At 38.2% G+C, this 26073-nt stretch overlaps 3 protein-coding genes across 4 annotated transcripts; 2 read left to right on the top strand and 1 right to left on the bottom strand.

The window, feature by feature from the left end:
• Window positions 1-4226: 4226 nt before the first annotated feature.
• marcksl1b (MARCKS-like 1b) lies at window positions 4227-6920 on the top strand. Its single transcript, XM_077196380.1, has 2 exons — window positions 4227-4498; window positions 5633-6920. Exons 1-2 carry the CDS (start codon window positions 4412-4414, stop codon window positions 6161-6163), a joined length of 618 nt encoding a protein of 205 aa, XP_077052495.1. The 5' UTR covers window positions 4227-4411; the 3' UTR covers window positions 6164-6920.
• A 2890-nt stretch (window positions 6921-9810) lies between these two features.
• On the top strand, window positions 9811-15850 carry hdac1 (histone deacetylase 1). Of its 2 annotated transcripts, none has more exons than XM_077196420.1 (14): window positions 9811-9955; window positions 10644-10756; window positions 10838-10955; window positions 11105-11179; window positions 11274-11412; window positions 12570-12711; window positions 12785-12877; window positions 12982-13090; window positions 13293-13433; window positions 13521-13629; window positions 14003-14130; window positions 14330-14488; window positions 14672-14720; window positions 15113-15850. In XM_077196420.1, the coding sequence occupies exons 1-14, from the start codon at window positions 9904-9906 to the stop codon at window positions 15138-15140; spliced, it is 1455 nt and encodes a 484-aa protein (XP_077052535.1). In that variant the 5' UTR covers window positions 9811-9903; the 3' UTR covers window positions 15141-15850. The 2 variants fall into 2 exon arrangements, with proteins under 2 accessions (XP_077052535.1, XP_077052536.1); XM_077196421.1 differs by having other exon boundaries at window positions 9821-9955; window positions 14330-14476.
• A 1859-nt stretch (window positions 15851-17709) lies between these two features.
• On the bottom strand, window positions 17710-26039 carry eif3i (eukaryotic translation initiation factor 3, subunit I). Its single transcript, XM_077196423.1, has 11 exons — window positions 25897-26039; window positions 25505-25597; window positions 25332-25419; window positions 25079-25144; window positions 21603-21752; window positions 21392-21519; window positions 19535-19645; window positions 19360-19449; window positions 19181-19254; window positions 18970-19062; window positions 17710-17988 (listed from the first exon to the last, which is right to left on the bottom strand). Exons 1-11 carry the CDS (start codon window positions 25897-25899, stop codon window positions 17907-17909), a joined length of 978 nt encoding a protein of 325 aa, XP_077052538.1. The 5' UTR covers window positions 25900-26039; the 3' UTR covers window positions 17710-17906.
• Window positions 26040-26073: the final 34 nt, after the last annotated feature.

The raw sequence follows: 26073 nt of genomic DNA, 5'->3' as shown, positions 1-26073 counted from the left end.
TGAGCTAAAAGTCACCTCTAGTGTTGAAACTCAAGAAATAAAAATACTATATGGCAACAGGTCTTTTGTAACAGAAATGTTCACAGCCAGCAATACTGTTTAGTCAAAGCTTTCAGTTAATAGGAAGAGGAAAAAGAAATGTTTGTGTAAAGTTGCCGATGTGTGAAACTGTATTGAGTGAGTAATTTGTGATACATCGATTTATTAAGCAATACAATATAACATCTCTCTTCTTCTGGTTCTCTCACTCTCTTCTCTCCCTACCCTCCCCTCATCCCAGCTTGTGATGCTCATCAGTTGCCTTCTGAATGGAGAACAATAGGGCCTTTTGAGGATATAAATCTCACTCTGTGTTCAGGCATGAAATCTGGGCAACCAAACAAAAAGGGCCATTGAGTGTTGCGAAGAAAAAAACAAGAAAGAGATAAGATGCCCCACGTTGAGTATAGCAGAAACCAGTCAACTGCCCCTAGGTCGTATCTTGAGAGAGAGAGAGAGAGAGAGAGAGTGAGAGAGAGAGAGAGAGAGAGAGAGAGAGAGAGAGAGAGAGAGAGAGAGAGAGAGAGAGAGAGAGAGAGAGAGAGAGAGAGAGAGAGAGAGAGAGAGAGAGAGAGAGAGAGAGAGAGATATGCTATTAAGAATCAGAAATAGACAGAGTTTGGAGTGGGTCACACACCTCCCCTTGATGTCCTCCCCTGTGCTTCCATCAGGGGCGAAGTTTGCTCAGAGGACACAGGAGCAATAACATGTACTGGCTTCTCTTCAAGGCAGCTGAGTTAAAAGTTTAAAAGTGCACTCCGTCTCAAAGTTCTCGCCTCTCACACCCTGAGGAGACCGGTGTCTTCTGCTGAGTCATTGAGTCCTGCCGGTGGTCCTACACAAAATAACATAACCTATATAATTATCATGGCTCGAATCGATCACACGCTAGAGCTCACATGCTCAGGAGAGAGCAGTCTGTTGTTTAGCCCATGTCAATGCAGGGCACACACAGACATGTTTACCATCTAGTGGCATCTCTTTTACAAATCCCAGATGCAGAGAAAAATGTTAAGCTCAATAGGGTCAGCTATGTGGACAGAAGGGCATAATATTTATTATTTATTTGAGGTGATTCAGCTTCTAATCTAGCAAAATTGTAAATATTTGAAGGTTTTTATTTAGCTATTAAGTTTCCTAAAGAGTTTCAAGGTCTATCCTTCCTTGTGACTCCCGTGAGAGGGCGTTCAGATGTTTCTGTAGCATCTCGGAATGAAACTTTAGAAGAAAAAACTGTGTTTAAGTACGATTCATTTCCATGAATTAATTGATTCAAAACTCTGATAGAACAAAAATTTTCATCACTCAAGAATTTAACATCATCCTGTGCCACTGTTCATATATATATATATATATATATATATATATATATATATATTTTTTTTTTTATAAAATGTTATGTACATTCAAAAGTGTATGGTCAGTGAGTTTTTTATTTCAATCAAATTGATTAAAGGCATCGATAATGTTACAAAAGTTTTCTCTTTCAAATAAATGCTGTTCTTTTGAACTTTACTTTCTGTTCATCAAAGATAAAAAATAAAAATAAAAACTATCACGGTTCCCGTAAAAATATTAAGCAGCACAACTTTTTGACATTGATAATAACAAGAACTGTTTCTTGAGCACCAAATCAGCATTTTAGAATGATTTCTGAAAGATCATGTAATGCTGAAGACTGAGTAATGATGCTGAAAATTCAGCTTTGCCAACAGGAATAAATTACATTCTAAAATTAAATTAAAACAGAAAACAGTTATTTTAATTTGTAATAATATTTCACAATATTACTGTTTTTACTGGATTTTTGACCCAATAAATGCAGCCTTGGTGAGCATAAATCTTACACCCCAAACTTTTGTAAATTAATAGAGATTAAATTAAAATTGTATTTAAGAGATTGAAATTAATAGAGATTAATTGCTGTTCACTACTATGTATTGCTCTGTTGGTGCATATAAATAAAAATAATTAAATAAAATGTTCCCCTGTGGGTTTCCTTTACTGAAAGACAATAAACATGCCTTAATTGTGTTTTATAGTTCTTACATGAAACGAAAGATTGAGATATTGCCACTGAGATGGGCACCAAATCAGCTCAGAAGCCTTTTAAAGGCACCAAGGGGGATCTGGAAAACTCAGAGGAATGTGAACTCTGCTCACTTGACCTTAAGGTCACAGTGGTAACCACTGAGCCTACCAGAAAACTCTGCTTTAGTTGAGAACAATTCTATGAGACTTGAATGTGTCATTTATTCTTTCCTTGGCAGATTTCCCCCAGCTTTCACTGCACTGGACTCTGTAAAGTCAGCATCTAGTTTCAGTTGAGTCCATAATGCTGTAGGGCGATCAACCCCCACGTTCACACCATCACCATCCTCCTCTCTCGCTCCCTGCTGTGGCCAAAACAGTCACAGAACTGAACAGTGACTGAGACTAGTTCTCACCTGCCCTGCCCGGTCTGATGTCCCTATCATTGGCATATCAGCACACCCATTGACATTCATGTGCGAGATGTTGCTCCTGCAGGAGCTATTTGTTGTCTGGCCATCCAGCTCCGCAGGGATTAAAACACCAAGCCAAAGAAGACTCTCTGCTGGATGGAAGGTGTGAACTGTAGGCCTCACTGCGGAGGACGCTGGCCATTTACTCTTCCCTCTAACTTTCGAATGATCTGGCGACAATAAAGGCCTTTCAGGCATTGGGAAAGGGGAAAGCGAGAGTCTGACGCATGGATGATGAGGTGATGTGTCCTGACCCGTCATCAAGAAAATGAACCACATCACAAAAGCTCCGGGCACAAGAAAACTCCCCCTCCTCTCCATCACACCCATCCCCCAACTCTCTCCCTGGAGAAAAAGAGGAGACTGTTTCAATATATGAGCTTATTCATTACATTCTCTCATCTGACACACAAGAAACGTATTCTGCCCCGTTCCCCCTCCCTGAGGTTCTGAGAAAGTGGCGAGATGCATATGCGGTGAAACATTCTTCATGAGCGATTGCATGCCTTGCATTCCTCCACAAACAGTTTAGACTTTATGTCATTTGACAAGGCCGAAGAGAAAAAAATGAGGGCTACGTGAAGAAGGAAAAGGACAATGAAAAAAAAAGGATCAAGATTTATATGTTGTGTATTATATCTCAGGGAATCCTTGGTGGCACTTTGAGAAGATCCGATTATCAATATAAAACTGTGAGAACTAATAAAACAGTGTTTCTCAACTGATGGATTGCAGCCCAAATGGGTCACAGGTCTGTTCTCATGCTAAATGCACATAATAAAATGCAACTATAATCGTATATAGATCGTAAAATAAACCGGCTTATTAACTTTTCAAAGGGAGACATTTCTCGCCATATCTGTTCGTAATGCCAAAGGTTGTGAGTCCAATCAAACTTTAGTTTGGTGCAGATTCATATGTCACTTATTAATTTGGCTAAAACTAAAACATAGTTTGGCCTTTGTTCCATGTTTACCAGGCTGGTAAATCACACTTTTGCTGTTGTTTATGCACACGTATGCCTGTTGAATTAATATATTTGTTTATTGTTATGCAAATAAATAAATATATAAATAAATGTCAATGTTTCAAGCAAACATCATTTTTGTCATGCATTGATTTCTGATTCAACACTGTAATGAGCTCAATCATATTGCCATTATACACATATTAGCCAGAATGTAAAATATACAATATAGTAATCCAACTGTTAATTCATTTCTAAAGTACACACACATTAGTTAATTACCATGAACAGTTTAATGAAGTGTACAGGTTGTTTATCAGAGAAGTGGGTAAAAGTATGCACTTATTTTAATCATTGAATGGTACTGTTGTTTTGAGGACAGTGAGTCGAGTATATTGGACTACAGAGTATGCTACATTCACCACGGACATGTCATAAATGCTTTAGTTCTACTGTGAGGGTGAATGGGTTCAATTAAACTGAAACCCCATTGCTTTCAGTAAGCAGAGAATTCAACAAGTCACCCTGTTGGTTCCCTCTTCTTTCTAGTTTCATGCCATTTTCTATTTCCATGGACGTAAAGTGGAATCAAAGAGGTGGGACATGGAGGGTTCAATGAATGGGCGGAGCCGCGCCTCAGATTGGTTCGAGTTCCCGAGGCACGCCCATGGGCGGGGCTTTTGGTTATCTTGAAGCGCTGTGGAACTAGAACTGGTAGTAGTAGGTCGCCTTCGACGCTCACGGGTGGAAGACAGTGGATCATCTCAAGTTTTCCTTATAAAGGAAAAAAAAAACTTTCCTCGCGCCTTTGGATGCACGTTACGCCATTTGGTCTGGATTATTCTTCCACCTACCTGAATTTGAGTTCTTTTTAATTTACTTTAAAACCACATTAAGCATAATGGGATCCCAGGCATCAAAGGGAGGAGTGGCTGTGGAGGGGAAAGCCGCCGCTGCTGACCCGGCTGCCGTCAAGACTAACGGACAGGTAATTCATCTCCCCATCTGCGACACACCCACATCTGACCAACAAGTGCTTCGGCGAGAGTTGCAAAACCACCGTCTGCCATTTAAGCATCACTCTGAGTGTGACGAAAAAGGCGGTGATTTTAATGGGAAAACAACGAAATAGAAGAAGTATACCATTTATTCATTGTCTTATTTATCATTTCATGTCTCGTGGCAGGCGGGAAAACCGAACGGTTTCTTTCGAGAGAATCACATAAGGCTATTTAAACACGGTTTCTTGTCTTAAGCTGAAAGCGGATTTTTTTTAAGTGTTCACGATTTATTTCGGCCGTTAAAGTCCGTTTCTAGCGCTTGGAGACGGTCGGTGTTGTTGCCATGCGATCTCCATTAATGCCAGTGTAGGAGGATGCTGCACGTATTCACTATGCATAGGTTAACAGCAGGGGGTTGCGATAGATCTGGAAAATGTGGTTGTAATTGGTGTTAAGAACATAGTTTTGTTTTTCAATTATTTTTATTCCAGTATTTTTATACGTTCTATTCGATACATTTTTGTGTTAGTTTATCAGTTGTCCTTTTTTTTTTATTTCATTATAAAAAAATAAATAGTCTCGTGAGGTTATGTCTGGTTCTGCTTGATTTTTTTTTCTATGAAGCGCGTGGAGTCTTAATTTGCAGACGCACGAGCTTTAAAGTCTAGACATTGAGACGAGAGTCCACACTTGGTCAAGCTTTTGAGGATTTATGTGACAAAACGTCTTTCTTATCAATGAGTGTACTTATATTTTACGTTACTTTTTTTAAATCGACGTTTGTAGTTATCCTATCGTCGATGGATAAATTGTGAATGAAAATCAATGAAATTCTCCATCGTGCCTCGCTCGATCTGAGTCTTTTGTTCCAAAGCTGCCGTCTCGTTTCGCATTGTGAGTGTTCGGTATGGCTCTATCGCCCTCGCTCGGTGGTGTGCGGTACTGCAAGGCGTCACCTCGAAGACATGCATTATTTACGTGACGGGTCACTGATGTGTCGTCGACGATTGAGGGAATGCCCTGCTACATATGTGTACATTGCAGACCCATAGTGAATATTCAAACATATTGGTTTCTGTTGCATTAATTTTTAATGTCAATTTTGTTTTTCTTTTTCTCAGGAGAACGGTCACGTTAAGACCAATGGTGATGTCTCTGCCAAGGCAGAGGGAGACGCCGCCACCACTAACGGTTCTGCGGAGGCAGCCAAGGAATCTGAAGCTGGAGCCGGCGATGCCATCGAGCCTGCGCCCGCCGCAGAGGGAGAGCCCGCCAAACCAGAGGGCGAGGCCACCAAGGAGACCCCCAAGAAGAAGAAGAAGAAGTTCTCCCTGAAGAACTCCTTCAAATTCAAGGGCATCTCGCTGAAGAAGACCAAGAAGAGCGCTGAGGTGAAGGAAGAGGCTGCTGCTGCTCCGGCCACCGAAGAGAAGCCAGAGGAGAACGGGGCGGCCGCTGAGGAGAAGAAGGAGGAGGAGGCCAAGGCCGAGGAGACACCCGCCCCCGCCGAGACCCCCAAGGCTGAGGAAACTGCAGCCAAGGCTGAGGAGCCTGCTGCCCCCAAGGAAGAGGCTGCTGCCCCTGCTGCAGAGCCCACAAAACCAACAGAGGAGACCAGCTCAACACCTGCACCATCCGAACAGAAGGAGTGATTGTACTTCACAAAGGACTTTGTGAACTGTTTTTCCAAGAAAAAATATATATTTATATATATGTGTATATGTATACATATGTATATATACATGGATATATGTATATGTATATATACACATGTATGTGAAAAAAAGACTCCTCGTGCCACTTTCTTCAAGATTAATAACAAATGACAGACTAGATTCACTAGTTCACTTCCCTGATTATGGCTCAAAGATCTGGAATTCCGAGCGTAAGCCGAAACCTTTTGGAAGCAGGATGTCTGTGCAAGAGTGAGTTGAGAATGGAATCAAGGAGCATCTTTCAAGCCCACCACCGAATAGATGCGACCATACTGATGAATTGTGCAAGATAAACATCACCACATATAATGACTGTTAAAAAAAAGGAAATCGAAAAAGACTTGCCAACTTTCTACATTCCTATATTTTAACCCAAATTTAAGTATTTTGTGGTGTATAGAGAACCATTTTAAATATCCAGAAGGTTTTGTCTCGTTTGTTTGAAATCGCATTTTAATTTACATCTTGGCTTTAAAAAAAACAAAACAAAATAAAAACACATTTGAGCTTGCTATGTTCACATTTGAAGTTTTAAAAGAAGCAGAGTTGTTATGTGTTAAATGTGAGCCTTGATCTGCTTTTTGGTCTCTGTAAATACATTTGACCAATTTTGTTCTTTATTTTGCTAATGTTTAAAGATGTTACTGGTTTTATTGTAAAGTTGATAATGGTAAATAAATGTTGGTTACCTACAGTTGTTCACTTTGTGTTTGTCCTTCTTCACGATGGATATGTTTTTACAGAAGTCACTCATGAGCCACTTTATACATTCAGACATGTAAAATTTATCCACTTGGGAAAATAGAAAACCTCATACTGACCGTCCCATATAGATCCTTTATGAATAGCCAAAAACCGAATAAGTAAATGTGGCCATGTTTAAATACAGTATGTATGTAAAATCAATTTACTTTACTTCAAATTGAAGTATCTTGATATAAGACTGAGGTACCATTGTAAAAGCCCAATTCCCCTAAAAAATGAGCAAATCCCACAGTTAAGTAAAATTATATAATTAAATAATCTAGCCATTTGTATTTCGTTACATGCTTATGCTTCACATTTCATTCATGGTTCATTCAACCTCACACGATTTTGCTTGGCAAAAAAAAAAAATGCAGTTTTCAATCATTAATGGTTAAACTTTTTTTCTAATTAGCATGTGGAAGATTTCTGTGAGGATAATTATAGGTCGATTCATTTATAAATTCATGGGATTATAAAACTGAAAAACATTGCTTGCTGTTCTATTTTTATCCTTTACCGTCTTTGGATGAGTAACCATCACGTTGTAATTAATTTATATACACACACATAAACATATCTGTATTATTTATTTATTTATTTCCCCCGTCTGTCTCTGGTAATGGCAACAGATTTATCGCTGGGGATTAGGGAATCAAATGTAATCTTATGGCGCCATCGTGTGTCGGATTGCTGTATTGCAAATGTTTAGAAATATTTATTGCACTTAGTGTTGGGTTTCTGAAAAAGGCTGTTTTGTTTTACTGCATCTCCATTCTGATTAAACAAACGCTCGTGTGTGTGTGTGTGTGTGTGTGTGTGTGTGTGTGTGTGTGTGTGTGTGTGTGTGTGTGTGTGTGTGTGTGTGTGTGTGTGTGTGTGTTAAAGCACCATCTCTTTGAATTGCGTTTTAATGCAAATGGTAAAATTTAAGCATTGAATTAAAACATTTAACACTCTCTCTTGTTCCTTTTTGGCACTTATTCTCTTTATCACCCTCTTCTATGTTAATAAATTAAAATGTTTATAGGCATATGCATCATCTGGCAGAATAGAGAATATGTGCAACCTATGCTGCATGAATTATGACGAAAGAAGGGATTATGTGTCTGCTGCAGAATCACACAGTATCACTTCCTGTTAACCTTGGTGGAATGAGAGGATGGCAGTTTCAGATATACTGGTAGACAGAAGAGTACTGGGTAGTAACTGATTATATAATCAGATTCCAAAATTTGATTATATTAGCCTTCATTTCAAAGGGTTAGTTCACCCAAAAATGAAAATTCTTGGGTGGGTACTATGGAAGTCAATGGGGCCCATCAATTTGGTTTGGGCCCATTCAAATTTTTGGGTGAACTATCCCTTTAAATGCTCATCAGATTACAGTTACTTTTTTGTTGATACATGATTGCATATTATTCACACAAATGGATTGATTTAACAGTGAGTCATTTAATCATGTGTTTGGAAGGCTTTTGTCTTTCAAACGCAAAGGCACAAAATGACACAAAAACATCATTTAGGCCTACTGTGTAATCATGTGTTCCAACCCAACAGCATTAGTGTTGCAAAGGTAAATTGAGTTTTTGAAATATCTTTAAAAATTTACACAAATTAATTTTTGGGATATCTTTTAAACTGTTTACAGATATATAAATGGTCTGACAGTTACCACAGATGGATGGTATTTGTAATGTCAAAATGGCCTGTTCATAATTCTAGAAACTACCCCATAAATGCCAACATCGTGTCTGTGGTCTGCATCACTAGAAAATGCCCTTCATATTTTTTATATCATGTAAATACATTTTCAATCCATGCTTTTGAATTTGGGGACAAACGCACAATTCAATCAATTGTACCATGTAATGCAAGTTATAAACACTGCCGATCAACAGCTGTTAAACATTATGTCTTCATCATATCCACTAATTATTGATTCTGGAAGTCTTTGGGAAAGTATCTAAAACCTTGAAGACTTTGGCTGTGTAATGTCACTCTTTTTTCTCCATTGTGTAAATAATTATTTATTAATGTGATGCAAAATTCTAACTATTTTGTATGCCAAATATTTGGCCTAAAATATTTACTTGAAGTGTATCTGAGATTAAGGGTGTCCAAAGTTAAAATTTCAATAAATTATCAACACATTTGGATGTTCACAGCTCTCAGATATTGATCACACACACACACACACACACACACACACACACACACACACACACACACACACACACACACACACACACACACACACACACACACACACACACAAATACTACAATACTATTGTACTTTTGGTGTTTCATTTAGATTTTTTTGTTCATTTTTCATTTTGTGTTTTAATTAATTTTAATTAACCTTTTCATGATCCAAATCTGTGACAAACAGTTAGATTAGATCAAAAGTAATCAACAAGTTGTCAGGTCTTCATGTAAATCTCGCTAACTACAATTTTCATCACGTAATTTGTAATCGGTAATGGACTAAAATTTGTAGACCTAAGTAATCTATTGAGAACTGCTGGTAGATAATCTTTCCTCTAGCATTGCTGAGGAAAAAAGTGCATCCTTTGCAATCCTTAATTGATATCGTTTATGATGAGTAAATAACTATAGAAGAAAAAGTCGTGAATAAACCAATGAAAGAACTGAAAGTCATAAATAAACTATTAAAATTATTCCGTGATTGTTATATTTTCAGTCTAAATGTAACTTGCAGACGTTTAAACAGCTGTAGAGTAAATGGAACTAGACCTAAAAACATGATTAAGACAGCAAGTGAAATGATTTGCGGAGAAATTCAAGACTCACGCCCTCCGTGATGGAATTTGAACTGTGATTGGCTGAAATCTACCCGAGACAAGTTGCTATTGACGTTCCTCAGTGCGCAGAAAGCCCGGCAGGCGCAGGCTGTAATTGGAGGGTAAAATGGCGCTGAGTTCTCAAGGAACAAAGAAGAAAGTTTGCTATTATTATGACGGTAAGAATTGCATTTTTACGGGTGAAATATCGAGCTTTTATTCTCATAGAAATGAAACCCGGTGCCTGCTCTGGATAAATTCTGCCCAATGGTTAAGTTCCTTTGAGTGCTGCTTAATTGTTAGCCGGGTTTAGCCGCACGGTGCTCATGCTAGTGTTAGCTTAGCGTACTATCTGCTATTCATCCTGTTGTTCTTATTCACTGTTAACAGCATGGAGCTAACGCCAGCAAAATTCACTCTCTCTTTGCTAGTGCGATATATTGCATACACTTTTAAACGTGTCTTTATCTCCCTCAAATAGCGATGATAAAATTAGCTTCACACCACGGGCCGTAAGAGTTCATATGAAATGAGCTCGTTGCTTTCATTGATTCACTGCTAGTAGCATCACTCCGAGCGTGTGTGAATGATGCCCTCGTTTGTAACGGGAGCTGTTGTCTTTGTTTTTCCATGCTGTTTGGCCCTTTCTTCCCTTGTTGTAGTCACATATTGTGTTGCGGAGTGTGATAATATTAATAACCTGGTTGAATCTTGCAGTTGGCTTTGTGTGTAGTTCAAGGCCTGTTTGAAATATTAATTATTGCTGACTTTATAGAACAGTCAGATTTTTTCAAATAACTTTAGTCTTCAATAAAACCAAGAGTATCAGACAATATTCTGTTTATGACGACTATTATTTTTCTACAGGAGATGTTGGGAATTACTACTATGGCCAGGGTCATCCGATGAAACCCCACAGAATCCGGATGACCCACAACCTCCTGCTCAACTATGGGCTGTATAGGAAAATGGAAATTTATGTAAGGAAAATGCATCTCTAATTTTTATATTTTAGGAACCCCCCAGGTTTTTTGCTAAGCTAATTTGTTTGCACATTTTAGCGGCCTCATAAGGCCAATGCTGAAGAAATGACCAAGTACCACAGTGACGACTACATCAAGTTCCTTCGTTCCATCCGCCCAGACAACATGTCTGAGTACAGCAAGCAGATGCAGAGATGTGAGTTGATGTTTTTTCTTTGCTCAAGATGATCAGTTGTAAAGTCTTAAATGAAAAGACTGCAGCAAATTTAACTGTCATACAAGTTACTTTACTTTGGACTTTTCATGTCTTGGATGTACAGTGAAGGTGTTTTATTCTCTTTGCAGTTAACGTAGGGGAGGATTGTCCTGTCTTTGATGGCTTATTTGAGTTCTGTCAGCTCTCAACAGGTGGATCTGTTGGTAAGTGTTTTTATTTTCAATCACAGAGTCTGCTTAAGGTTTAATTATGTTTGGCACAGTTAAAAGTTGTTGTTTTTTCCCTAATAATTCTCAGCTGGGGCTGTGAAACTCAACAAACAGCAAACAGACATTGCCATTAATTGGGCTGGAGGCCTTCATCATGCCAAGAAATCTGAGGCGTCTGGATTCTGCTATGTCAACGACATCGTACTGGCCATTCTGGAACTACTCAAGTATGCTCTTTACATAGAAAATGTTTTTGAAAGAAGGCATCTTATGCTCACCACGGCTGTCTTTATGATCAAAAGTTCAGTCATGTTGTTAATCTAATTCCTGTGATATGCTCACTGAAGACTACAGTAATGGAACTTTGCCGTTTACATGCACACCAGTACTAACCAGTATAACTCCCAAAAATCAGCTTATTTAAATAACCTGTTGTCCGGGTTTACATGTAAACCAATAAGCCGACAACGCAAGTAAAACCACGTTTACAGGACTTTATTGATAAATCAGGTTATTACCCATCAGTGACGTCATAATGTAATAATTTGCTTGTCTGGCTTAAGGCCAATTTATACTTCTGCGTCGGACCTACGCCGGAGCCTCTACGCAATAGACTACGCGTTGGTTTTCATTTATACTTCTGCGTCGTTGTCCGCGTTGACACGCAAATACACATGGAGCGGGAGCATGTGAAACCCGAGGGAGGGGTTCTAGCAGGCCAATCACAGCGCTTGCGTCCGCATAGAATTGACGCGTCGTTACATTTTTGGAGAGGTGCACGTCAGGGTACGCCGAAGGGTACGCGCGCTACGCACAGCCTACGGCGTAGCTACGGCGTGAGTTCGACGCATAAGTATAAATTGGGCTTCAGAGGATTTCATTTATTCGGTTGTGATTTTAAATAAAGCATTAAACACTGAAGAAGAGTACTGCAACATGTCAGCGGCTCATATATTATCCTCCCATGCAGTTCCAGATGCAGCATTTTTGACCGTACCGCTGCACGTGATGAGAGCACTTATCATTTTTTGGGTCAGGGAAGAATTTAAGTTAGAAAACTAGCAACAAAGTGGCATATTAGAATAATCTCTGAACTGGTGGCTGCTGAAAATTCAGCTGTCAGTACATTAAAATAGAAAACGAATATTTTAAAATGATTCATATTTTAGAACCATTTTCTGTATTTTTGATCAAATAAATGCAGCCTTGGAAAGCATATGACTCCTTTCAAAAACGTTTTGTTTTTTAAAAAGACTGGTAGCATTAACAAATTTCATAGAATTTAAGTTTGAGCTCTTGTACAAAGAATCTTTTTTAAAAAAAAATTTTTTAGTTACTTCAAACACATTTTGACATTAAGCAAAGCCTTCTGTAATCTTTCCAGGTACCATCAAAGAGTGCTTTACATCGACATTGACATTCATCATGGTGATGGAGTTGAGGAAGCCTTCTACACAACTGACCGTGTCATGACAGTGTCCTTCCACAAATACGGAGAGTATTTCCCTGGTACCGGAGACCTCAGAGTAAGTCCCTGCAAGTTAAATGACTTTTTATAAAGTGGGCATGTAACTAAATATCCTTATTTTCTTTTTGTAGGATATTGGCGCAGGGAAGGGAAAATACTACGCTGTAAATTACCCGCTCAGGGATGGTATCGATGATGAATCCTACGAAGCCATATTCAAACCTGTACGTTTGTTAACCTTTACATTCTATAAAAAGTCTCATTGCAATTTAAGACGACAAGCACATTTTGGCAGTGAAATGAATGAGTGTTTCTAAATGTCCTGCAGATCATGGCCAAAGTGATGGAGATGTACCAGCCCAGTGCTGTGGTGCTCCAGTGCGGCGCTGACTCTCTGTCTGGAGATAGGTTGGGCTGCTTCAACCTCACCATCAAAGGTATCAAACTCAATCAAACCCCCAGATAAGTCTCTAAGGGCAAGCTAACGCTACGGGACTGTAAGACTAGCTGAATTAACTATACTTAATGAGTATCTGCGATCGCTACAAGTACTGATTTGGCTATTGATCCTTGTGAGCTTGCCTTAAAGCTGTTGATATTTGTGTCTAACCAAACCCCATGCTTTTCTTTTTGTTTTAGGTCATGCTAAGTGTGTGGAGTACATGAAGAGCTTTAACCTGCCCCTGCTCATGCTGGGAGGTGGAGGCTACACTATCAGGAACGTGGCCCGCTGCTGGACCTATGAGACAGCTGTAGCGCTGGACAGCACAATTCCCAATGGTGACAATCTCTGATTGTTGTTTTGTTAGATTGTCATGTTTTGTTCTTTCGATGGTGAACACCCTTTAACTTCTTTCGTTACATCAGAGCTCCCGTACAATGACTACTTTGAGTATTTTGGACCCGATTTCAAGCTTCACATCAGCCCCTCCAACATGACCAATCAGAATACAAATGACTATCTGGAAAAGATCAAGTGAGTGGAATGATTAGCTACACATGCTCCATTCAATTCTCACTTATTTGTATTGCACTTATCTCAATGCATTTCGTTTCAAAGCAGCTTTACTAAAAATGCTTGTATCTATTTTATCAGAGGTACAGTTCGAAGATGATCCATATCATGCAGTTAGCGAACATGTATTCATTTAGGCAGAAACAATTACTCATTAAGCAATTGCAAGCTCAATTGGGTTTGTGCTTTCATTTTGCTCGTTGCAAAAAATGATTTGAGTCTGATATGCTAATTTAAACGTATAATTAAATATCCATTACATATCTGCAGGTTGTACATTGAGATGGTTTGATATTTTGTCTTTTTTTTTTCTTTTCTTTTTTTTTCTCTACAGACAGCGGTTGTTTGAGAATCTGCGGATGTTGCCTCACGCCCCAGGGGTTCAGATGCAGGCGATCCCGGAGGATGCTGTTCAGGAAGACAGTGGAGATGAGGAGGATGACCCTGACAAACGCATCTCCAGTGAGTGCCAGCTTTATTCCCTTTTTGTTCTCTTATATCAAGGACAGTCAAACATGTAAAGATGCGGAATTGAACATCTTGACTTGTCGTTGTGGATTGGTTTCATGTGCACTGATGCTTTGATCTGAGTGTGTTTAGATCTGAGTGTTTCCATGAAGGCAGAGTTTGAATGAATGCATGTTATTTTTCTTGTCTCCAGTCCGTGCCCATGACAAGCGGATAGCTTGCGATGAGGAGTTCTCAGACTCCGAGGACGAAGGACAAGGCGGCCGGAGAAATGCAGCCAATTACAAGAAGCCTAAACGAGTGAAGACCGAAGAAGAGAAGGATGGAGAAGAGAAGAAAGGTGAGCCAACAGGTACAGCTGGTTTCTTTTAATTCATATTTGCATGAACAAGTTAAACTTCTGTGATATTGCAATAATTAGCCCAAACGTACTTTAAAGCATTTGCGTACTTTATATAAAAAAGTAATTGCATTATAGTTAAGAGAAATGAAATAAGTGTGAAATTGACACTGTGTCCTTCCCATTTGATACCAGATGTTAAAGAAGAGGAGAAAGCTTCAGAAGAAAAGATGGACACAAAGGGGTAAGTTCTCTCACAATGTGGGTTTTGAAACATGTGCCCAGGTTTTCTAGTTTTAACGTATAAAGCCTGCACTCGGTAGGCTTTAATGGTTTTATAAGCCTGCTGCTTTTTTAAGAAATGTATTCAGCAAGGACACAATACATTGATAAAGTGACCGTAAATACATTTTATAATGTTAGAAAAGATTGCTATTTCAAATAAATGCTGTTCTTTTGAAAGAATCCTACAAAATTGTTAATATAGAAAAGCTTTTTTAAATAGTAATATTACGTTTTTTACTACTGTTGGTTACACAAATGTATCGTTGATGTACTGTAGCGTATATTAACACTTACATTAGCTCTATAATATTTGCAAAGATAATTGCTTGAATTATTATTTTTTTGTTACAGGCCAAAAGAAGAATTAAAAACTGTCTGAGAAATGGACATTTGGTTCTCCTGGATGCATGAACGTAAATTGTCATACACCATCTTCTCAAATGACAAATCCACACACACAAACACACATTAGATGTTAGCTCTAGTCCTGAGCTAAGGACTGTAAATTATTTTGTAAGACTCGTTTTACTATTTGTAATCTAATGAAGCGGTATAAAAGTTTTTACATTTACAAGTGTGAAATGACAGATGTTTCTTTTCTTTTTTTTGTGCTTTGGAACCATGTTTGTTTGCCTCCCACCTTTAATCCTTCTGTTTCTGTTTACCAACAAAAGCACCTCCAACAGGACCAGATATAGCACATCTTTCTCTCCCATCATGGGAAGCCCTCCCCTCGAATTTCTTTTAAATCATGGATTGACACACTTATTGGCCGCTCTTATTTAGTTTTCCCTGCAGATGCTGTTTGAGTACAATGTCCTTTACCTCGTTTTTAAGCGCTAAATGTTTGTTTTTATTAAGGTGTCTGTCTTGGATGGCTCTGTATTGAACTTTTTTTCTCCTGTCTGGTGGGGCTTGGCAAAGACTTGCTGTATTGCTGTTAGATTCCAGATTCTTTTCTGTTGTGGTTACGCTAGCAGGTCAGTCACACGGCTGACCAGAAATAGCAGTTTGGAGTTCCAGAGTTCAGTGGTTGTGAAATGTCCTTATTATAACAATGACTTTGATAAATAAAGAGAAACTCTCTGACATTTGTGGATTTCATTGATCTTGCACAAACACAATATTTTGTTCACAGCTTGTTGAAAATCTGGTAGTTTTATACTAACTTGTTAGTATAAACAATTATACTAATTGTTCATGAAGCACTGCACTAATCAATATTTTAACATTTCATCTTGATTTCTTTATAGTATGTAAATATAAAATGAGTGATGTAAAATAAATTTTAACAATTTCTCTATAGGTGAAAATGTCTTGCATTTTATCAATATTTGATCATTTTGCAATGATACATTTTGGCATTTAAACTGACTGTTCATCACCTTAACTATAAGCAAAATCAACCGACTACTTTTGGTTTTGACAGTAGTCTTGTCCATATCTATTTTTGTGTAATCTTTAATGAAGTTTCAAACATAGGTTTGAGAGGAGTGCAATCATTCAGTCCTGTCAATCATCATCAAAGGAAAATAAGGGACACTCAAACTGTGTCATTTCAGTGTCTACAGTTAAGTATGTGTATAAAGGTTCCTCAGACATGAACACATTTGGGTCATTCCGTTTGAAATCAACCAAATTTATTTTGTAAAAGAAATAAAATTCCTGAGGGAAGCCAAAATATTACATGTAGTGAATGTATATTGACTTATTTGGAGTTGGACTACAAGGGGTAAACAATATTTAGGACAGCATTATTTTATTTTTACACCAAGATTTGTAGGTCTTTTACTTGATTGTTAATCTTTGTTGCATTATATGCCAATGGTGACAGTTCAAAAATGGGAAAAAGCACGTGCAAAGTTTGCATGCCTTTAACTCATATTAAAGATATTGTAATATCCCTCTAGATTCTAATTCTTAAACTTTTCTTTTGGTTTCTTAATTTTTAAGACCCAATGTGGTTAATTTCCAGAGATACATGGATCTCAGTGTGGCTCCATGAGTAAATTGGTACACATTTTTAATGGTCGCACAATTTCTGAAGAACAAATGATGTTGAAACTAGAAATGTATAATTTTTTCTATCAACACAATTGAACATTCCTGTCTGGGTGCAATAAATATTGAGACGTTGAACCGAGGTCCTGACTGGTCATTAAAAATCCCAGGATGGAAAAAAAGTAGGGGTGTAACCAAATCCTGGCCAAATTTGCCCATCGGCCTTTCATTCATTCCTATAGTGTGTATATATACAGTATACACACACACACATATATATATATATATATATATACATACACTGATTGGCTTAATCACTCAGTCTCCTCCCACCAATAAGCTGGTGTGTTCTGAGCATTCTGGCGCAATATAGCTGCCGTCACTGCACACTGTTGATGGTTGAGGAGATTTATAATAAAAGAAAATTTTCTTAATTTATAAGAAAATAAAAGCGATTATTTATATTAAATGTATATTCATATTGCATTTTGTTTCATAGAACATTCCCCTGACATAGCCATCCTAGAGGCTTTTGCAAATCATTCATCACTCTGTCACTTCCATCATTCAGTCACTACTGAAACCGCTATGGCCATGGAGCTTCCTGTCATGAACTCAGGCCACACATCTACTGCTATCTGCTAACAAACTGACCAAAAATCATTTAAAACAACTAGATACTGGTGACGTTTTTCTCTTGAGATCAACACCCCTTAGTGGCGTAAGGTTTCAAAACAGTATGTCTCAATTTCTTAAATCAAATGGTTTGGCAACTTTAACATACACACCTAACCCTGTTAATGTGTGCAATAAACAATAGTACAATTACCCCAAACATTTTGTTAGTTCATGATACCCAATATATGTTATTGCTAACCTTGTATTAGTTAAACCAAACGTGCCAATATCAGTGTTTTCTACAGTGATGCAATGACAAAACAGGCCACTTTATCTCTCAAACTCAGTTTATTCAGAATGCTAAATTCTTTAAATACACATTGCATCAAATGCTTTAAATGCAATATTTGTATGAAGGTGGCCGTATAAAACTCCATGTTTGGCCTCGTGTAGTCGATCAGGTTTTACCGGTGTGTTCAAATGGTGGTCTGTCTTGGATGTTGGGAATGCTGGCGATCAAAGGTTATTACGCCTCAAGCTCAAAATCAAAATAGTGGGGATCGAAGTAATGAATTCTGACGTAACCATCCTCTCCTCCACTGCTATAACTGTGGGTGGAAGACAGTGAAATCTTTAACTTGTAGAATAAAATAATTAAGGATAACAATAGCAAAATATGACAGCAGCTCAGAAAAACTGTTCTAAGAAACTTTGGTAAACTTTACAATAGTTACATTTGTTAACATAAGGTATCATTAACTAGGAGCAATATATTTTTACAGCATTTATTAATCTTTAATAAATTAATTTATTAAAATTAATTATTGTTAACATTAACAAAGATGAATAAATGCTGTAAAAAATATTGCTCCTAGTTAATGTTAACCTCATTCTCAAGTTCAACTAACGTTAACCAATTAAACTGTAAAGTATTCTCAAAACTTTAAAGTGCCCCAATTATGCTATTTTTAAGCTTTCTAATTTTGTTTACTTGCACCGAAGTAAAAAAAAAGAAAAAAAAGAAAAGTACTCTGATTGGTCAGAAGACCCAATCTGTTGTGATTGGTCTACCGATAACAGTGTGTGTTGAAACAAAATGTCCATTAGCATATCTGAATTTCAGCTCTAGAGGCTTCCTCAACGCGCGTTTTACCGTGTCGATTCCAACCGGGGTCCTCATCCTTAGGAAATGGATTTGTTCTCACAGCGCAGAAAACAGCGTCTTCACGACATGTCTACAACACGAATCAATCTCTGCCAGGCCTCGGCTACGACTACAGTGTTTGAGGGCGGGTCAAAGTAAACATTGTTCACGGACAGCCAATAAAGACCACATACATTATGCAAATCTGTTACAAACCTATATAGGTTTGTGCAGGAAGTGAGTCTGGAATTACTGACAACTTGTTTCAGGCAGTTCAGACTCGGTTCTTTCTTTTGGGAGAAAATAACTCCATTTGTTTGATGTTGAAACTTTGCAGACCCTTTCCATTCACAAACAGCTGTATAAATAACTACATGAGAGGTAATATCTCAAAACACATGATAGGGGCACTTTAAATGCACACATGGAAAAGTTGAGTATGAACCTTTTCCCATCTGGGTGGAATGCCACACAGTTGATGGGGCCGAAGTGTCCCTTCACACGCCCAAACTCCTCTTCATAAGCCGCATGAAAAAACCTAGAAGAGAGTGGCAGTACTGGATAAGGATTTTTTTTTAAACCATTACACTTTGATGACTGTAAGTTTTTTGTTTTGTACCAACCCTGGTGATCACATTCAAATTAAACACACTAACCTGGCCTCGAATTTGCCGATCCTAGTCGAGGTGGTTGTGACTTCCATGGCCTCCTGACCACCTCCCATCACCACCTGAGCAACACATTACATCTCTGCTATTAACAACGTAAACAACATTTACACGAATAACACACAAGTTCAGTGCGAGGGAAAGTACAATACATTTCAGAGACTTACATGATCCATGATGGGCGAGATGGCTGAGGAGTTAACAGGTCGCTCTGTTTTGAAGGTTTTGATGTGATCGAGGGTTGCGGAGTCAAACAACTGAACAATAAGGAAAGCAGTATGTGAGTCAAACTAACCAGGATTCAATTCAGCCAGAGTTTAGCATTCAGTTTCCAACACAAACCTTGGCAGTACAGTCTTTGGAGGCAGTGATGACCATCGTGAGATCCACAGATGACTGGATGTCATTGATTTGTTTGGTGTGTTCCTTTGCCTTCTTCAGAACCTCCCCTGACTAAAGAATCACATACATTAGACAGCTATCATCTCTTCATGTGCATTATAATGTATGTGACGGAATATACAAGTTCACAAAGTATACATATGTTCAAAAGTCTGAGGTTGGTAATTTTTTGTGTTTTTGAAGTAATTTATGCTCACTCAGGCTGCATTTATATAATCAACAATACAGCAAAAACAGAAATATTATTACAATTTAAAATAACGGTTTTCTATTTGAATCTATTTTAAATTTTAATTTATTCTTGTGATGGCAAAGCTGAATTGTCAGCATCATTACTCCAGTCTACAATGTCACATGATCCTTCTAAAATCATACTAAAATACTGATTTGCTGCTTAAGAGACATTTCTTATATTAGTATCAATGTTGAAAACAGCAGTGCTGCTTAAAATATTGATGGAAACCGTGATACATTATTTTTTGCAGGATTCTTGGATGAACAAAGTAAAAAAACAGCATTTATTTGAAATATTTTGTAACATTATAAATGTCTTTACTGTTACTTTTTACACTAGAACTACCAAGGCAGTCATTTTGACCCATTTAAAATTTTACAGTGTAATAACTTTGTTAAAATAAAATCAATGTGGCTGTAGGACTCTGACTTTTCCTAATTATGTGTATATTTTATTCTGACACTGTTGTTTTATTAAAATCACAAAACAGTTCTGACTATTTCTACCTAGAATGGCCATGGCGGTCATTTTGACCGCACACATTATAGATATCATAAGTCCGCTACATTTCCCGGCAGAAGCAGCAGCAGATGGAGAGAAGGCGGCAGTGCCAAGTAAGGAGGAACTGCAAAAAAAATAAAACCAAGGAGACATGTGCCAAGTGTCACAAAGTAGTGTGTGGGAGCTGCACACAAAAGGCGGTGTTTACCTGTGTGGACTGTGAGTAAACTCAGTGAATGATGAGGGTTGTTTGCGCCGTTCAAAAGAGCCCACTTTGAGGAAAACGTGTTAATCTGATTTTTTTGGTTAATATTTTTTGTTCACTGAAACTAATCTTTCTAAAGCAGTTCGTTTTCTTGTTTAGCTAATGTTCATGTTTTTTCTTAGCCTGTTTTCTACTGTATTGTGCTGTGTACGTGTCCATGAAAGTTTTTACAATGTATTCAAATGCATATAGGTAGTGTTTTTGTTTTTGTATATATGTTATAAGTTATTGTATCATAAGATTTGTTTTTATTGCACAAAGAAAATATTTATCAATTAATCAATTCATTTGAATTTAAATTTTGTGTCCTGATCTTTATTATTACCTATCGTAACATTGTAGATCCATTTATTTTTCGATTTTGTATTGATTATTGAACTTATTTACAAACAGGACTGTACTAAACAGTATGAAGCTTTGATGTTTCCTAACTTTTTTGCATGTCTATTCACGTGGTGAGTGCGGAGTGCTTTTGTGCTTGTTTTAAGGGCGATGACGTCATAACATGACGACAGGAATTAAAAGCTTCATTGGAAAACTTAAAGAGAAGGTCCAAATGTAGATATGACATGACGAAAATGACGTTCAGTACGGCCATATGAACGTCAAAGTATGAACGGTCAGAATGACCGCTATGGTCGTTCTAGTAGTTATGGAATTAATATAGTTCTAGTGTTAAATCAATTTAATGTATCTTTGCCGAATAAAAGTAGAATAATGAAATAAATAAATACATAAATATCTCACTGACCCCAAACTTTTAAATGGTAGTCTTAAAGAAACAATAGTCACAAACCTTAGCACTGAACTGGTTAATTTCTCCATTTTCATGGCCAGCAATCACAAACTCTCCCAGCGGACCCCATACAGCACTGGTGATCTTTGATTCACTGCAGGGCACAGACATATATGGCTGGTTGTCCTCTGTAGGAGAGAAACAAAATATGAAGACCTCTGTCAGATGCATCGCCAGTACTGCTTTAATCGCCAGTGGTCAAAATACTAACCGATTTGCTGAGGGTCTCGGAGGTCGAAATAGTTGAGAAAGCATTGGTAGCCCATCTGCTTGTCTGTGGAAAACATTATGATGTTCCCACTGAAGTCAAAGCCACACGTCCTCACCGCCGAGCTGGTCTCCAGCAGAGCCAGCTGCTTTCCTGAGGGAGTCAACACACAAACATCATTCAATACACTGCTTGTTAACATAGCATTTACATTGACATTTCATATTAGTTTTCATGGCATGGTTTGTTAAAAGAAGCTCAATTTACAACACTGGACCAATTCAGTAAAGACATGATGTTACATTTCATACGAAAAAAACAAAAACAAAACACCTTTGATGAACATTTCAATTTCTAAATTTAAAATATTTGTTTTAATATTCTCTGTGGGGGCTTAAGATTGTATGTGTAATTGGTGACAAGACTGTAAAAAAACCCAGAAATTATGAACATTCTGAATTGGTCAATAAGAATTAATTGTAAGTGTGATTTGATTTTAAATAGTTCATATTTTTAAAACAATATGCTGATAGTGTGACGAGATAGTAAAATAAATGTGGAAAAAAAACAAGCATTAAAATTCTGAAATTAAGAAAATGTTTAATAGTTCAGTAATAATAACAATAATTACAAGCTAATGCAATTTGATTTTAAAATATAAATATATTTAAAACAGTATGCAGTATGTGACTATGTCCAGCGATTCAAAAAAAATGTGGGGGAAAAAACCCCATCAAAAGCCTGAAGTTATTGACAATTTTTATTTTTTTAAATAAACCATTTTGTTTTAAAATATTTATATCTCAACAAAAAAAATTATAGGTGGTTTGATTGCCTGAAGATTTAAAAAAAGCATTGATAATTTAGAATTTTTACAACTTTTCGTTGGATCTTTCTGTTTGTGAGCTCCATACACTATGTGTTTTCAAATCCCTCCCATTACTAACATACGTAAATCAAATGTCACACGTCGGAGGCGGTACAATCCTAACAATCTCCGCACCCTTCTGGTGTCTTCTAATACTTTATTCTCTTTTCCTATTGGTCTCTGAAACTGAGGGTCCGCTGTTAACAAAGCTGATTTCATTACATCTTTTTCAAGTCATTCAGGTCACTTTCACCCTCTCACCTATCCTCTTTGGTCTCATCCACACTTCCTCCACCTGATCAGCTCTCAACACTAGATACTAACAGTGCAACTGATACTCTTTTCTCCACTTTAACATCCTGCTTGGACAACTTCTGCCCCCTTTCCTCCAGGCCAGCCCGCACCACACCCTCTGCCCCCTGGTTATCTGATATTCTCCGCAAACATCGTTCTAAACTCAGGGGTGCAGAGAGGAAGTGGCGCAAATCGAAAGATCCGACAGACCTGGCTGGGTCTTTATCAATCCCTCCTCTCTTCCTTCTCTGCTAATATTTCTACTGCTAAAATGGCTTACTATCACAACAAAACGATCAATTCTTCTGACTCTCGCATGCTTTTCAAAACCTTCTCCTCTCTTCTCAACCCTAACAGCTGACAATTTTGCCACATTCTTCATAGATAAAACAACCACCATCAGCGGCCAATTTACCAATCCACAAACTGACACACACATCTTACCAGCAAACGCACACATTCTACCCTCCTTCTCTCTACTTTCAGAGGCGGAAGTCTCTAAACTCCTCCTTTCCAATCGCCCTACGACCTGTCCGCTTGATCCTATCCCCACTAATCTACTTCAAGCCATTTCTTCCTCAATTGTATCCACACTCACGCACATCATAAACACCTCTCTTCACACTGGTACCTTCCCCACAGCTTTTAAGCAGGCTAGAGTAACCCCACTGCTTAAGAAACCCACTCTAAATCTAGCACATCTTAAGTTAAAGACGGGTATCTCTTCTTCCATTTGTCACGAAACCACTTGAACAAGTTGTTTTCAACCAGTTCTCCTCCTTTCTTACACAGAATAACCTCTTGGACAACAACCAGTCTGGTTTCAAAAGCGGACACTCAACTGAGACTGCCCTGCTCTCAGTAATTGAAGCTCTGAGACTGGCAAGAGCAGCTTCAAAATCCTCAGTTCTCATCCTGCTGGATCTGTCTGCTGCTTTTGACACAGTTAACCACCAGATCCTCCAGTCAATCCTAAAGATGAAGGGCATCTCGGGAACTGCACTCCAATGGTTCGAGTCTTACCTCTCAGGTAGGTCCTTTAGGGTGTCGTGGAGTGGTGTGGCATCGGTGACCCAACATCTAGCTACTGGGGTGCCTCAAGGCTCAGTGCTTAGACCACTCCTCTTCTCCATCTACATGACATCACTAGGATCTGTGATTCAGAAAAATGGCTTTTCCTATCATTGCTACGCTGATGACACGCAACTCTACCCCTCATTCGAGCCTGACGATCCGACACTAGCTGCTCGTATCTCAGCCTGTCTGACAGACATTTCTGGCTGGATGAAGGACCACCACCTTCAACTAAACCTTGCGAAGACAGAGCTACTTGTGGTCCCGGCCAACCCAACACTTCATCACAACTTCTCCATTCAGCTAGGCTCATCATCCATAACTCCAAGGTCAGCTAGGAACCTTGGGGTTGTAATTGATGATCAGTTGAAATTCACAGACCACATTGCTAGAACTGCCCAGTCCTGCAGATTTGCCTTGCACAACATTAGGAGGATAAGGCCCTTCCTTACAGAGCATGCTACACAACTCCTTGTCCAAGCACTTGTTCTATCCAGACTGGACTATTGTAATGCTCTCCTGGCTAGTCTTCCAGCTTGCTCTGTCAAACCTCTACAAGTGATCCAAAATGCTGCATCCAGAGTGGTCTTTAATGAGCCGAAGAGAGCACACTTCACTCCTCTCCTCACAAAATTGCACTGGTTGCCAGTTGCCGCTCGAATTTAATTCAAGGCACTGACGTTTGCCAGCAGAACAACCACTGGCACTGCTCCCTCTTACCTAAACTCATTACTTCAGACTTATGTGCCATCCAGAAACCTGCGCTCTGCTAGCGAATGCCATCTTGTGGTACCATCTCAAAGAGGCACAAAATCTCCTTCTCTGACCTTTACCATGACTGTTCTCTGTTGGTGGAATGATCTGTTGACCTACTGTTAGTTTAACTGCTTCTATTGTTCTCATTTGTAAGTCGCTTTGGATAAAGCGTCTGCTAAATGAATAAATGTAAATGTAGAATTGTTTGTTTGCATATAATAATAGAAGTAAGCTACCGCAAATTCATTTTAGAATATTAATGTTTAAAAAATATAAATGTAATATTGAATGTTACGATTTAAAAAAACAATTAAAAAGGAAAAAACACCAAAAGGCTAAAATTCTTGACAAAGTTTAGCATTTTTTTAAATACTAAAAAGTAGCAATTGTGATTGTTTTTAAACATAAAAACATGTATCCTTTAGTTGTTATGTCAAGAAAAGCACAAATCAGATATAAGTATTTTATATGGTAATAAACTGCCAACCTGTTTCGCAGTCCCAGAGCCTGCAGCTGTTATCAGCAGATCCAGTCAAGACGTTCTTTGTGTCCCCTTTGAAACACGTTAAGAAACATTTTTCCAATAACAAATGACAAGTAGTAAAGAGTGTTGCAGTTGAAATATTCAAATACACCCAAAAGTCTCAGGAAAAAACACACACACACGTATATATATATATATATGAATGGAATGAAATTCTAGCATTTCCTCAACACAGAAGATCTTATAGCAAGGATACAGTCAACATCCACACACCAGACGGCACCAGTGTGTCCATTATAAGTGCCGAGCCTTTCTCCATTGACAGAGTACCAAACATTCGCAATCTAAAACGACATTTTATGTGCAAAAACAATCACAAAAAATGCATTGAAAAAAATTTTGATGTTTTGGTTTTAGTTTATCACTCACTGGATCCTTGGCTACCGAGAACAAGAGATCTCCCTCTCTGTTGTATTTGATCTGAGTGATGGACCTCTCATGGCCCTGCAGAAGAATGGGTTTCTATAGGAAATATAAAGCATGAGTGTTTAGTGTTCATGATTTAAAACATGACAGAGGAGTAACTGTAGTTACACACGATTGAATGTCTTGATGTAAATGTTCTCGCTCTTCCCCATAATGTCTAAATACAGCTAAAGCTACAGTAATAATAAACATCAGCTTCACTTTACAATCATTTGAATATTTGTCCAAATGTAAAGCTTAGCATCTGTTAGCTAATGAAGAACCAACGGTCAACAGACTTCCAGTGCGTCTACATTACATTTAATAGCTCAAGTGATAAGTAGACCTATTCTTACCATTATCGCCGTGTTCGTATGAGCAGAATATGATCGAAATAATATTTCAATCTGCCGTAGAAAAACACAGTACGCAGTACGCGTGCTCAACTGCGCCCGGTTAAAAACGGAAGAGACGGGCTTCACTTCCTGTACAGACGAAAACAGGTCCCTTCTGAACAATAAACCATTCTAACG

The sequence above is a fragment of the Siphateles boraxobius genome, unplaced genomic scaffold (assembly GCF_051911475.1).
Source record: "Siphateles boraxobius isolate OS27281-9 unplaced genomic scaffold, OSU_SipBor_1 35, whole genome shotgun sequence".
Classification (NCBI taxonomy): Eukaryota; Metazoa; Chordata; class Actinopteri; order Cypriniformes; family Leuciscidae; genus Siphateles; species Siphateles boraxobius.
Note: the sequence above shows the minus strand (reverse complement) of the source record. Positions and strands in the feature narration are given on the sequence as shown.